Genomic DNA, 14795 nt, shown 5'->3' on the forward strand with positions numbered 1-14795 from the left:
CCAGCAGGCTGTTAGCTGACCAGGCTGACCAGGTGGTCTGTCAGAGGATTCAGCTTGATTAAACCCAAGGTAAGAGGCTCGGGATCCATTCTCAGGAGAAGCCAGTCAGGAAAGCTGAGTAGAAGGCCGGGAAGGACAACTAAGAGCAGCAATCAACTAATAGAATATGGATTTGGGGGGCAGGGCATATGCTGCCCCCCATAACCACCTATAGTTTGTTACATATTAGGGGGCCTGACAAAAGGGATCTATGAAATACAGTTTTGTATAATTTTTATAACTACCCCCAAAATTGAATATTAGGGTAAAAACTCCATAACTCAAGTAGCCACATTGCAATTTTTTATCATTAAATTCCTCTCAGCTTTAGAATTCACTACTAAAATTCAGATCTTCTAATACAGAGTTTTCCATATTTACCTGATCAGAAGACTCATTTGAGACAGTTTTGAAAAATAATAATTTTCAGGCCCCTATTCTGGGAAGCTTGATTCAATAGTTTTGGGGTGGGAGCCAGGAATCTTTGTAAAGAAGGTCTCACATGATTCTTAAATGTGTAAGTTTGAGAAATGCTATTATGGGTAATATGTAACTCAAGTCCCATGTAGCTAGTTGTTTGTTTTGCAGTAATGGGGATTGGACCCAGGGGCTCTCTACCAAAGAGCTATACTCCAGTCCTTTTTTTTTTTTTTTGGTACCAGGGATTAAACTCAGGGGCACTTGACCACTGAGCCACATCCCCAGCCCTATTTTGTATTTTATTTGGAGACAGGGTCTCACTGAGTTGCTTAGCACCTTGCCACCAAAGGGATCTATGAAATATAGTTTTGTATAATTTTTATAACTAAAAATTGGAAGTTGTAGATAGATACAATACATATATTTTATTTATTTTTATGTGGTGTGCCACTGCTGAGGCTGGCTTTAAACTCACGATCCTCCTGCTTCACACTCCCAAACCACTGGGATTATAGGCGTGGGACACACGCCTAGCCATCTCTCCCTTATTTATTTATTTATTTATTTTTATTTTGAAATGGGGTCTTGGCCAAATTGCCAAGGCTGACCTTGAACTTGGTGTCCTCCTGCCCCAGCCTACTGAGTCTCTGGGATTACAGCCCTGTGCCACCAGGCCTAGCCATTTTTCAAATATTTTTTGAGGTGGAAGAAACTTGGAAGAAATTGTGAGATTAATCAAATGGGAAGGTAGCAGTTTCCTGTGGAACAAGCAGTAGGAATTAGCTCGCCTGAGTAGTTTCTATCAGGATCATGGAAAAACAAAGACCAGCACAAGGTGCCTCAGCTAAGATTAAGCGAAGGGAAACCAGTACTTACCAATCAGCAGCAAGTCTAGTCATAAATGCTATAAGTTAATGTTACATATGTGATAAACATCTGGGATTCTTTTTAACACCATATAACAAATTTATAGTGTAAAACGCTTTTTCCACTCTGCATTTTATGAGAGCTCTCACTGGCATTTCACAAGCTTGAACTGAGGCTTCAGTAGTTGTAATTACCCTTCACATATAGGCAACTTCCGGAGAGCCATACAACTACACAGTGACAGAGATGGACACTACCAAACTTACTTAAAACTCCCCTTAAAGGGCTGGGGATGTGGATCAAGCGGTAGCGTGCTTGCCTGGCATGTGTGCTGCCCGGGTTCTATCCTCAGTACCACATACAAACAAAGATGTTGTGTCTGCCGAAAACTAAAAGATAAATATTAAAAGTTCTCTCTCTCTCAAAAAAAATAGTTCTTTTAAAACTCCCCTTAAAGATAATGCAACTTATGTATAGATACAAAAGATATAATTATTATCTAAGATAGATTAAATGGTAGAGAATTTAAGCCAGATGTCCCTGACTTCTCAAGCAGATTGTTCACAGTGCAATAAATGCTACTGATCATAACGGTGTAATTCTATTGTGTTGTAATTATACATATGAGTTTAAATCAGGATTCTGGTATTAAATGTACACATCCTGCCACATTTTAAGAAAATGAAGGGAAAAGAACATATATAGGGACTACTTTTAAGCAAATGGCTTGAACTTTATCCATGCATGTGCTGTTTGTCTGATGTTTTGCACAAATAGGTGTTTCTTTAAGATCATACACAAATAGGACTACTGAAAAAGCACCAGTGAAGTGAAGCTTGTAATAAAAGGTTTCATTTAAATAGAAAGTACTGGCTTTATATGTTAGCATTATCTAAGAGGAACGTCATACTCACCCCCTTGGGATGGATTTAACAATACCAGCATTGTAATTTTTTTCTAAGTTGGCTCCATATGAAATGGCAGTGGCAATTATGGTCTGAAATAAAATAAAAGAAGTTATGAAACAAAAAAATCCACAATCCCTCACTTGTCAACATAATTAATGCTGAATTTTTCTAACTATATGTTCTACTTACCACAATTACTTCTATAGGAATAGGAACTGGGATTTTGTGTTTAAATCGATCATTTAATTCCTTAACTGCCATACAGATGACAATGGTGAGTAATCCAGCAATGAAATCAGCAAGATTTGTCTCACCGATATTTTGAAAAATCTCTACCAGAGTCTGTAAAGAGAAAATTATTTTATATACTTCCTGTTGCAGAGACATACACGTACATAAAATCAATTCTCCCCTGGATTTTCCCACATGAAAAATCAGATCATCAAACAATATGTGAACATTTTATGTTAAATCATAATAATGTGTTGGTTAATACAAGGACCATTAAGTACATGCTGTCTCTGCTAAGTGTAGATATATACATGTGTATATGTAAATATACCCAAATGTATGTGTATATATATATATATATATATATATATATATATATATATGTACATGTATGAGTATACACTAATGACAGTCTACTTGAAAAAGTAAAACTATGGGTGGATTCTACATTCTTATTTTTTATAATAAAAAGTGAAGATCTTTTGGGGGGCTGGGATTGTGTAAGAGTGCTTGCCTCGCATACATGAGGCACTGGGTTCGATCCTCAGCTCCACTTAAAAATAAAATAAAGATATTGTGTCCACCTATAACTAAAAAATAAATGCTTTTTTTAAAAAAGTGAAGAGCTTTTTAAAAATGTCATTATATTCTTGTTCTTGCTGACAAGCTTCAAAAGTTTATATCTTAAACTGGTTTTTTCAGGTGTCATTAAGTGGCCTAATTTTCTTTTTTTTTTTTCTTTTAAATTTATTTTTTTTATTTTTTTATACTTATTTATTTATTTATTTATTTAATATTTATTTTTTTAGTTTTCAGTGGACACAACATCTTTGTTTGTATGTGGTGCTGAGGATTGAACCCGGGCCGCATGCATGCCAGGCGAGCACGCTACCGCTTGAGCCACATCCCCAGCCCTGGCATTGAACTTTCAATCCTCCTGCCTCAGCCTCCCAAGTCACTGGGATTACAGGTGTGCACCACTGCATCTGACTGATTCATTCTTCATGGCAAAGGCTATTAAATTGATCTGTAGGCCAAGTATACATATTTTGAAATTAATTTGGTACATAGTTTAAACTTGAACTAAGATAACCACTAAAGATAATTCTTTCCAAGTGAGCAGAGAAGCCAGGTCAAGAAATGTAAGTTTTGTTTTGTAAATAAGAAGTTTTGGGAATTGAGGGTATTCTTAAAGGAAATTAGCAAAGGAGTCTGCAGGAAGAACACTAACATCTTTGTTATATTTGTCTTGTGTAAGTCACAACTTAAGAAGACATCCCTTAAATCTTTGAGATTTGTGATCTCTCAGTGAAGCTTGCTTTTCTTTGAATGAATCTTTATATAAAGATAAAGGAATGAAACATCTTACAGTTCACAACAGATACCTTGTTGATTTTTGTAGGTAAGTAAAATTCTTAAAATAATTATAATGATAAACTGGTAACCATTATATAAAGAACACAAAGTCATCTAAGAATAATTTTTCGAGCAACCTCAACTCTGGAACACATTCAAGAGTGAGGGAATGAGGGAGTATTTTGCAAACAGAATACATTCCACCAAGAGCTTGGATGGGAGCTTAAACATTGAGCTTGTAGGAAGCCTTTTGGACTTTCACTCAAAGAGGATTTTTGTTCTTATTTTAAACCCTGTACTCCTAGCAGGTACTGGGCTGTCTGCTTCCAGAATCACTGAGAATTGCTGGAGGCAGATAGGCTGACAGAACAAGATTTAGCCAGCAGCCCCATGGTGGAAGAGAATGGGAACTTTCAGGAGCAGAAGCAACAAGAGTTTTGGCCATCACACACAGGAGCCAACCACCCTACTCCTTACACAGAGGCTTGAAGGCTGTCATTGCTGTTTGACTTTAGGAAATCAATTTTCTAATGAGGACCTTCATTAATTCATGAGCTAGGTATAATATTTTGATTAACTGTCTATATAATAAAGGTTGACTTTCCAACTCAGCATGGGAAAATTCCAACTTAAAAAACAAAACATTTGGACTAATTATCCTAACCACACAAATATTTTCACATTATAAAAATCAGTACAGAAGAGCTGGGAATGTAGCTCAGGGGTAGACCCCTTGCGTAGTATGTGCAAAGTATTGTGTTCAATCCCCTACACCACAAAAAAAAAAAAAAAATCACTACAGGATAGTTCCATTTAATCTAAGAGTCACTTAGACCTTTGAATAAAAAGCACTTTTTGCAGGGTGCAGTGATACATGCCAGTAATCCCAGCTATTCGGGAGGCAGAGGCAGAAAGATCACAAGTTCCAGGCCAGCCCAGGCAACTTAGCAAGATCCTGTCTCAAAAGAAAAAAAAAAGGGGGGGGGGCTGGGGATGTAGCTCAGTGCTAGAGTGCCCCTGAGTTCAAGTCCTAGTACCACCACCAAAAACAAAAGAAAACAAAACAACTCTGTTGTGTCAAAAATGTAATAAGAGCTGCAAAAATCAAAATCAGTTCATATTATACAATTGTTTCAGCAAAGCATATATATCTTAGGTTTCCTACACACTGAGTAATCATTCAGGATTTCTTATGAAAAGTTCTACAGTAGAAACTTTAGTCTATATAGAAATAAAACTCAGGGCTGGGGTTGTGGCTCAGCAGTAGAGCTCTCGCCTCGCACATGAGAGACCCTGGGTTCGATCCTCAGCACCACAAAAAAATAAATAAGTGAAATAAAAGTATTGTTTCCAAGTACAACTAAAATAAATAAATAAATATTTAAACAAACTAAAAAGAAATATAAACTGAAATAGTCATAGGAAAAACAGTGGAATGAATCTGACATAACTTCCTATGAACATATATGAATATACCACAACGAATCTCAACATTATGTACATTCACAAGACTGGGATCCTAAATAGAATATGATAAATTCCATGCTTGTATAAATATATCGAAATAGATCCTACTGCCATGTATAACTAAAAAGAATAAAATTTAAAAATAAACAGAAATAGAATGTACTCAAAGAGAGAAGAGACACTCCAAGGATGTTCTGAACAATAATGCTAATTGAGTTTTCTATAAAATACTAAAATGTGGATAAATATATGATCCTGTATTTTAGTCTAGAATTTTTTTTTTTTTTTTTTTTTTTTTTTTTTTTTAAAGATAGAGTGAGAGAGGAGAGAGGGAGAGAGAGAGAGAATTTTTTAATATTTATTATTTTTAGTTCTCGGCGGACACAACATCTTTGTTGGTATGTGGTGCTGAGGATCGAACCCGGGCCGCACGCATGCCAGGCGAGCGCGCTACCGCTTGAGCCACATCCCCAGCCCTTTAGTCTAGAATTCTAACATAGTTCCAATCATGTTATTGACTTTTCAGTAATGTATAATATTTCACTATATTTCTTATGACATTCGGGGAATTTTAGGACCATTTCATTTAGATAACTGTTCTTGCCCATATTACCTAGGTGTAAAAAGCCATAGGGAAAAAATTACATCTGATCTTGTATATAATAAAATTTACCGGTTAACTTTGAAACTGTATTTATTTTAGTTTATCTTATCTCCATGAATATAACAAACCTTCATAATCACCTCTTGCCTTCAGGAACTTTCTGCTATCAGATATTTTGTGTATATGTATATTACCCCTTAGTGTGACTTTATGCTTTCTTAAGGGTGTAAATTTAACATACTGAAGTGACAAGTTTGATCAAGCTAAGCTGTGGCTTTCAAAACTCTCAGCTTTGGACAGAACTTCAGTGCATTCTTCTTCCTCACCTTGAAGCAAGTAGCATGAATTTAGTAAGCAAACAAAGAGACAAACCATTCAAAGTGAATGGAGGAAAACAACCACTTTACTTTAGCTACATGGTATCATTAGTATTATTAATTAATTAGTATTATTAACTCTGAATTGCTGCCAACACCGTCATGCTCACTTCTGCATTCTATACCCAAGCATCTCTGGCATTTGTGAACTAACGGTTTTTCTTTCATTCCTAATAGTTTCTCCTTCAAATTTTTGTATTCATTACTTCTAGTTATCAGTACATCTTTGAAGGACAGGCTGGGACAAACCAAAATACATTCTTATAAGAAAAATATTTTAATTTGTACATGATGTTGTAATAAGTTAATCACATTCCAGGCAAAGTGTTTTATAATAATCTTTCCTAGAAGAATCCACTATTGCTGAATTTATTGAAGGGGACTCTTATAAATGCTTACAATAGTAATGTCATAAGCATGGGTCCATTCAGGGACCAAGTGGCTCTTTGAACTTCATGCAATAATTTCTAGACCTGTTCATTCTTTTTTTTTTTTCCCCAGAATAGAATGCTTGCAGGGCATAGTGACACATGCCTGTAATCTCAGCTACTTGGAAAGCTGAGGCAGGAATATCTCAAGTTCAAACCAGCCTGGGCAATTTAGGAGGATCTTGTCTTATAAATACAATTTTTAAAAAGAGATTGGGATGTAGCTCAGTGATACAGCACTTCCATAGCATGTGTGAGGCCCTAGTTCAATTCCTAATACCACAGACTTTTCAGAATAGAAAGTTTATATTTACTATCAAATAGGAGTAATTGAAATCCTTCATCACACTTGACTGGCCTATAAGGAATTTCCTGCAAAATTCTACAACAGTAGGCTCAACAGTTATAAGAAATGTACCACTCCAGTGCAATATACGATGTTAATAGTGGGAAGGTTGGGGATGAACAGTGGGTATATGGGAACTCTATACTTTCTGCTCAATCTTTCTGTGAGCCTAAAGCTTCTCTGAAAAGTAAAGTCCATTAGAAAAAACCCTATGGCACATGCTAAACGGAAACTTCAGGAATAATATTCAATTGGAAATAAGTGACACAATGATCATGGTTGGTTTTAAAATTATGTTTGACCTTGGTCTTACATGTCCATGTTGCTTTAGTCCCTGTGAAACTGGGACCATTAGCATCAAGTTTCTTCTTAAAATAGTCCTAAAATATTATATGAATCATTTCTCCTGTTCTCCAGATGTCCAGCAATGGCCAGTATCCTTGGTCAAGGGCTGGCTTATGCCTCCCGTGATCTGAGTGGATATAGACCTAGTACTGTTCTCAGAAGGCCGTGAGCATAGTTAGTAAGAGATGTCTTGGTGGGTTTGTACTGGGAGTGAACAGTAACTGGCACATTTGGTAGCTATTCAATAAATCTTATTGCATAGGTCAATTGAATGGATGAAAATGAAGGAATAGATGAAGTGTTGATGGAGAAAGTGTGAAAGCAGCCAAAGATATGTGATGGGCTGCAAAAGTGACAGAGCCTGTCTGAATAAGAAGTCTGAAGTTCTCAAAAAGAACTGAGGACTTGGAAAGGGGAAAAAAAATAATGCTGAATCAGAAAGGAGGCTATACTAATAACGTTTTATCATAGGCTGGTTCTCTGGGAGGTAAATAGTAACCACCATGAGGTCTATTCTTCCATGATAATGAAAATAATAAAAACAATAAACTGAGTTCTTAGTATATGCTAGATATTATTTTTAATGCCTCACCCAAATTTTCTTTTAAAATCCTCTGAGAGATAGATATTACTATCACTCCATTTTATAATTAAGGACATGAAAGTTTAGGGAAGTTAATTTTTTTTTGTTCTTTTTTTTTTTTGATTGATGGTATTTTTATTTGTTTGCTTATTTTGCAATACTGGGGATTGGACCCAGAGTAACCTAGCAATGAGATACACCACTGTTCTTGTAAAATTTTTTATTTTGAGACAAAGCCTCATTAAATTGATAGGACTAGCCTTGAACTTGGGGTCCTCCTGCCTCAGCCTCCCGAGTAGCTGGTATTACAGGCGTGATCCACTACACCCAGCTAGAGAAATTCGTAGTAACATAACCAGTCACATAGGTAGGTGGTAGAAACAAGACTCCAACTCAGGTTTGTTGAAGTTTAAAGTCCATGATCTTAATCACTATGTTGTTCTCCATGATCTCAATCACTATGTTGTGGGTAATGAAAGGATTCAAACCCCACTGGTACCTTATTTTTGCATGGTATAATTCCCCTCAGGCTAGAGTGACATCATGTTACTATTATCACCCATTTTTTCAAGCATTAGTAACAGGCTTTATATAGAATATATATTTAGATCCAAGAACTTCTTCAAATCTAATTAGTGTGATCTATATCCTTCTTTTGCATCTCTTTTGCATGTTGAGTCATCTTGAATTTAATGTTCCTTTTCATTTATAATTGCTGAGACATTTGCATTATGCATTTTATGGACTCTCATAATTAGAAAGGGCTAGAGAAATACATCACCAATCATTTCATTTTTAAAATAAGACAGAAAAGAAGCCTTGAAATAATAATTTCAAAATAACAACTTTTTAGTATTTGCTATGTGTTAGCCCCTGAACCAAGTGCTCCTCATCTATTCTTTTGTGTGTGAGCCTATGTGGTACTGGGTTTAACCCAGGGCTTCTGACATGCTAGGCAAGCACTCCACCACTGAGCTATGTCCCCACCCTTCTCTTTTATTCCTGTTTAACAATCCAATCAGGTACATACTATTAACAACCCTATTTTACAGAAAAGGAAACTGAGGCATGGTGAGTTGCTCATGATAAGTAGCAGAGTCAGAATTTGAATCCAGGTCCATCCAATTTTAAACCTGAACTTTCAGCCATTACCTTCCTTGATGTATTCAAGGTCATTTATCTTATCATAGCAAAGCAGAGACTAGAGTTCCAGTCTATTGCACCCCAGAACTGTCTTTATTTCAGCATATTGCTTTCTTCACGAATGTTTTTAGGTACAGTAACATTTCAGAAACCATTCTGACCAGTTGAGAACAAGGATTTGCAAAATCTGCCTTCTTCGATGTTATTTCTGATTCCATTTCTTCTTTCAGAGAAAAATGTTTTCAGTGGTTACAAAAGTATATATGGGGACTGGGATTGTGGCTCAGTGGTAGAGTGTTTGCCTCATATGTATGAGGCACTGGGATTGATCCTCAGCACCACATACAAATAAATAAATAAATAAATATGTATGGAAAACAGGTTATCCAGGCTCAAGTTAAATGGAGAAAGAACAGTGACCCATCCCCAGAATAAAAAGCAGCACTTACATAGATAATGGAGAGAACTCCATTATAGTTTTTGGTTGAAACGTTGAGGACAATCTTTAGCTGCGAGACCAGTACCTGGAAGGCAGCAGCTGTTGTAAATCCTCCAACCAATGGATCTGCCAAGTACCTCACTATGAATCCAATCTGCAAACCTCCAAATACCAGCTAGGATGAGAAGAGAGTAAAAAGTTAAAATGTTTTCCTGAGAAGCTAGGTTTGTGGCACACACCTATAATCTCAGCAACTCAGGAGGCTGAGGCAGGAGGAGAATCATTAAGTTCAGGGCCAGCCTCAGCAACTTAACAAGACGCTATAAAACTTAGCTAGACACTGTCTCAAAATTTTTTTAAAAAGAAAAGGGTTGGGGATATGGCTCAGTGGTTAAGCACCCCTGAGTTAATTCCCCAGTATATATATATAAAGTCTGAGAAAAGAACCAGTTTTCTGGAAATATTGATAAATTAAGTTTAATATCAATCAAAACACCTTGAAATATAAACCTCAAAGTATTTCTGTGTGTGTACTAAGAAAAGCAAACATCATGTAGATTTTTTCTGTGACTTCCAGGTCCCGTGGCTCCGCTCACCAGTATATATATTTTCTTTCTCTCATCCTCAACTGAATCAGGCATTTTCATCTGCTTTTTTCCTCCCCCCTTCTATCTCTACTTTTGATAGTAAGTAAATCTTAATAAGTGAGGTCTTGCAAACTATCTCAACATCTGGCTAAGACAATGTATTTGGAAAATAACTTTTGGGTCCCGGAAATTACTTTGTTTTCCTTTTAGATGAATCTTTATGTTCACATGTTTTGAAGTTACTTATTGCAAATAAGAATCACACAATGGAGTTGGGGCTGGGGCTTAGTGGCAGAGTGCTTGCCTAGCATGTGTGAGGCACTGGGCTGGATCCTTAACACTTCATAAAAATAAATAAATGAAACAATTATTTTTTTTAAAAAAGAGGGGGGGCGCGGCTGGGGTTGTGGCTCAGCAGTAGAGTGCTTTCCTAGCATGTGCGAGGCCTTGGGTTTGATCCTCAGCATCACAAATAATTAAATAAATGAAATAAAGGTATTGTGTCAACTACAACTAAAAAAAATTATAAAAAAAAAGAGAGAGAGAGAATCACACCAATCTATATTTTACTTGTATGACCATTACCTGTATGATTCCAACCAAAAGGGTAAGGGTGCTTGCAATCATTACTCTTGCAGTATCTCTGGCTGTTGTATCTAGCATGGTAGTATTCAAGGTACTTCCATTATTGCTGGACATGAGAAATTGTTCGTCGGGGGCCATACTTAGAACAACAGATCCCACCATTAAACTGACCACAGGGAAAGGTCCTGGGGAAAAAGTCTCTTATCATTAATCAGTTATTAATCACAAATATTTAGACTCAACACATCTATGTAGGATTATAAACATGTATGAAATAATTAGCTGTGGCTAGGAAAATATTGCTTATTCACAAAAGAAGTTGAGAAGTAGATATCTCAAGTCATTCATGATCCAGAAATGGCCACCAGACATGTCAGTAAGTGATCATGATATCCATTCAGGATGCTTTGTGAATACATAGGAAAGCTGTTTAGCTAATTCTGTGTGTGATCCTCTTGTACATGGGGGATGAAAGTTGGGGTGGGAGTTGTCAATTAAAGCTTTCCAGACAAAGGCATCATATAAATTGAATTCTTACTTGTTCCACCTAATTGTTAATCCATAAAATAATATTAACTTCCTCATGTGTCCAGTATCCTGATCTCTGAATCCAAGTGCCTTGATCAATATCACAGGGTACGAATTGGCAAAGGAAGTATGTAGTTTCTCTTTCTGTCTTTGCAAGATAAATTATTTTTTCATGTCAAATGCCAGTCTGTAAGATTGTAAGTTTAAAAAAGCTCTGATTTCTCAAGGGTTGTGTTTTCTCTTATATGTGGAAGCTATAGAAGAAAAAGGAAAAGAAAGTTGGAGTGGGGATCTAATTAAAATCAAAGGGCGATCAGTAGACTAGAGAAAGGAACTAGTGGGAGGAAGAAGGGGAGGAACATGGGAAGTACTGGAAAATGATATTGGCCAAATTATATTGTTACATTGTATGCATGTACCAATATGTAACAACAAATCCCTCCATTGTGTGCAACTACAATACACCCATTAAAAATGTGGGAGAAAAAACCTGATTTCTTCCGGGAAGTGTTCCATTCACTACTGATATTTATACCCAAGATGATCCTATTATTTGACCAACAGAGGGATTTGTTGTTGGGAGAACTCAGTACCCAAACCCAGTAACCTGGAATGTCTAAATATAGAGAACACTGAGGAAAAAATAAACTCTTTTTTAAAAAAATGTTCCTTGCATTTGACACTGATGGATCTCCAAGATGGGAAAGTTCTTTCATTTAATAACCTCTTTCTGGTATCCTCCAGACAAGGCAATGAACTAGATAATGGGAGAGATACAACTAAGCACAGGAACATGAGTGGTGGGTAGAGTAGATGGTTATATTTGTTTCAAGAGGATCATCCAGGTAGACATGTCTAGCCAACAGATGGATACAGGAACAAAACTATCTTTAGTGTAAATGTCAAATTTGCACGAAATAGCATTAAAACATTCATTTACTAGAACATTCTAACAAAAGAGAACTTAAATTTTAGAAATGGCAGGAAAAGCTTTTATGAGCCTTGCCAAGAAGAAAAATCAAGCTTGGTTTCTACATTTTTTGGCAAGATTTTGCTAGTCTTCCAATTTTAGTAACTTAAAAATCAGTATACTCTTTAATTTAATGAATATGTATTTGATGAGTATAATTTAATAAATGCTAAGTTAATCTAGTAAAATACAGATTCAAAGACCTTGCAAAGATTTGTTACCCTGTCATTTTATATTTGGGAGAACAATTTCTAAATATAGAGTCAAATTTATTACATTTTTAAAATTAAAACATACTAAGATCTAAAGGCAGGATTTTTCAGTCTTTCAAATTTATCCTCTTAATTTTAAAAAGGTATGTATACAGTTAACTAATATCATTGACTAGGAAGAGTAGACAAAGCATCAAAGCCTGATTTCCTTGGAAAGTATTAACAAAGATAAAGAAGACTGATGCATATAATATAGCTAAACACTTCGAACATGAATGAAGACAATTATAAAATATGCTGGGCTGGGGATGTGGCTCAAGCGGTAGCGCGCTCGCCTGGCATGCGTGCGGCCCGGGTTCGATCCTCAGCACCACATACCAACAAAGATGTTGTGTCCGCCGAGAACTAGAAAATAAATGTTGGAAAATTCTCTCTCTCCTCTCTCACTCTCTCTTTAAAAAAAAATATTTAAAAAAATATGCTTATATTTACCAACTGAGGGGCTGTGGTTGTAACTCAGTGGTAGAGTTCTTGCTTAGCAAGTATGAGGCATTGGGTTTGATCCTCAGCACCACATAAAGATAAATAAATAAAGGTATTGTGTCCATTATTAAAAAAAAATTTACCAACTGAAATGTGTCTTGATGTTCCAAAGATGAAGTATGTCAGGATAGGAAAAAAAGCAGAGTAGAGGCCATATCCAATAGGAACTGCAGCCAGCAGAGCATATGCCATTCCTGAAATTACATTCAAAGTGATTAAATTCACAAACAAAAGTTACAGTATATTTAGATATGTAAGACTTTTCATTGATACTCTCAATTTATGGGTTCAAAACATCAGCCTGTCCTGAGTGGTTTCTTTATCTTGCATATAGACTGTGCCTAGGCTACCATGCAGCATACAATTTAAATCAGAATAATGATTTCATCTGTGTGCCTTACCTGCTCAAATGAACAGACTTGATCATCATTGACTGATCATATAAAGTCAGATATTGACTAAGAACTTAGTAAATTCAGGGCTGGGGCTGTAGCTCAGTGGTAGAACACTTGCCTAGCACATGTGAGGCACTGGGTTTGGTCCTCAGCACCATATGAAAATAAATAAATAAAATAAAGGCATCTACAACTAAAAAAAAAATTAAGAAAAAAAATCTTAGTATATTTAGTGAAAGATCAGACCAGTTTTTGCATGTGGACAATTTTGTCTGAGTTCATTCACTGTCCCTCCATGTTCAGTCACTGTTGCATTTACCCTTCTCTTTTCTTTTTGGGGAGCAGATGTTAGATACAAAGCAAGACAAAAAAAAAAAAAAAAAAGACAATTGTACTTAGCAGCAGGCAAGATAACTCTATCCTGGTAAGGGAAAACAACTCCACCAGTAGGCTATGCCAGCAGCCTGTGGGCCCACAAATGTTAAGCTATAGAGAAATCAACATTTCAGTGTATATGAGGGTTGGAAGAGGATCATGACACATACTTTTTCTTGGTTAAATACTTAGGCAGTCAGTATAGCTTAATCCATAGTACCTCCCCATCCTTCAGTCTCAACAAGAGAAAGTCAAGTCTTTTGACCCTGAGTTGTTAGTAAAGGACTATAACAATTTTTTTTAACAGTAATAGCAACCCAACCCAAATGATCTGGCCTACAGGCACTCAAACTATTTTCTGAATGAATATCTTCAAATAGGAAATGGCTAGTTAAATTATACTTCATCTATGGTATTTCTAAGTTGTTGATTTTGGGGGTGGGGTGGGCAGGGGGAATGCATGTAATTCCATGAGATGTAATTGATGTGATGCATAGCAGGACATGGAAAACTGTGAAGTAAATTTTTTTATAAAGTGAGAAAAATAAAGATTAAAAACTGATAGTGAAGGTATGTTCCCACTCTTATTAAATTATTTGTTTAAAATATATATTTTAATATAAATTCAGATATGCAAAAAGTAATGAATATTAAAACACTCATGTATCTATAATCTAGCTTAAGAAATGTTATTGAGGGCTGGGATTGTGGCTCAGTGGTAGTGTGCTCGCCTAGCATGCATGAGGCACTGGGTTCGATCCTCAGCACCACATAAAAGCAAAATAATGTGTCCACCTTAAAAAAAAAAAACTAAAGAGACATAAATAAATAAATGTTAAAAAAAAGAAATGTTATTGACAGTACCACTGAACCTCTCTGTATCCTCTTCCTCAATCACATTCCCTTTTCTCCCTTCATCCTCAAAAGGCAAACCTTATCCTGAATCTAGTGCTTATTAGTCCCGGGCATTTTGTATACTCTTATATAGATATGCATTTTTGTGTTTAGTACAATAGTTACTAACATATGAATATCATAACATATGAA

General features: G+C 36.0%; 1 protein-coding gene across 1 annotated transcript in view; it reads right to left on the reverse strand.

Moving 5' to 3' along the window:
• Slc26a4 (solute carrier family 26 member 4) overlaps nt 1-14795 on the reverse strand; it is a 53109-nt gene that overhangs the window by 27460 nt on the left and 10854 nt on the right. The window contains exons 3-7 of the mRNA XM_026395791.2: nt 13062-13172; nt 10726-10910; nt 9564-9728; nt 2424-2576; nt 2241-2323 (exon numbers count right to left, since the gene is read on the reverse strand). Of these exons, the coding sequence (XP_026251576.2) occupies nt 2241-2323; nt 2424-2576; nt 9564-9728; nt 10726-10910; nt 13062-13172 (697 nt within the window). The remainder of the gene's footprint in view (nt 1-2240; nt 2324-2423; nt 2577-9563; nt 9729-10725; nt 10911-13061; nt 13173-14795) is intronic.

Source organism: Urocitellus parryii, chromosome 3, assembly GCF_045843805.1.
Source record: "Urocitellus parryii isolate mUroPar1 chromosome 3, mUroPar1.hap1, whole genome shotgun sequence".
NCBI lineage: Eukaryota > Metazoa > Chordata > Mammalia > Rodentia > Sciuridae > Urocitellus > Urocitellus parryii.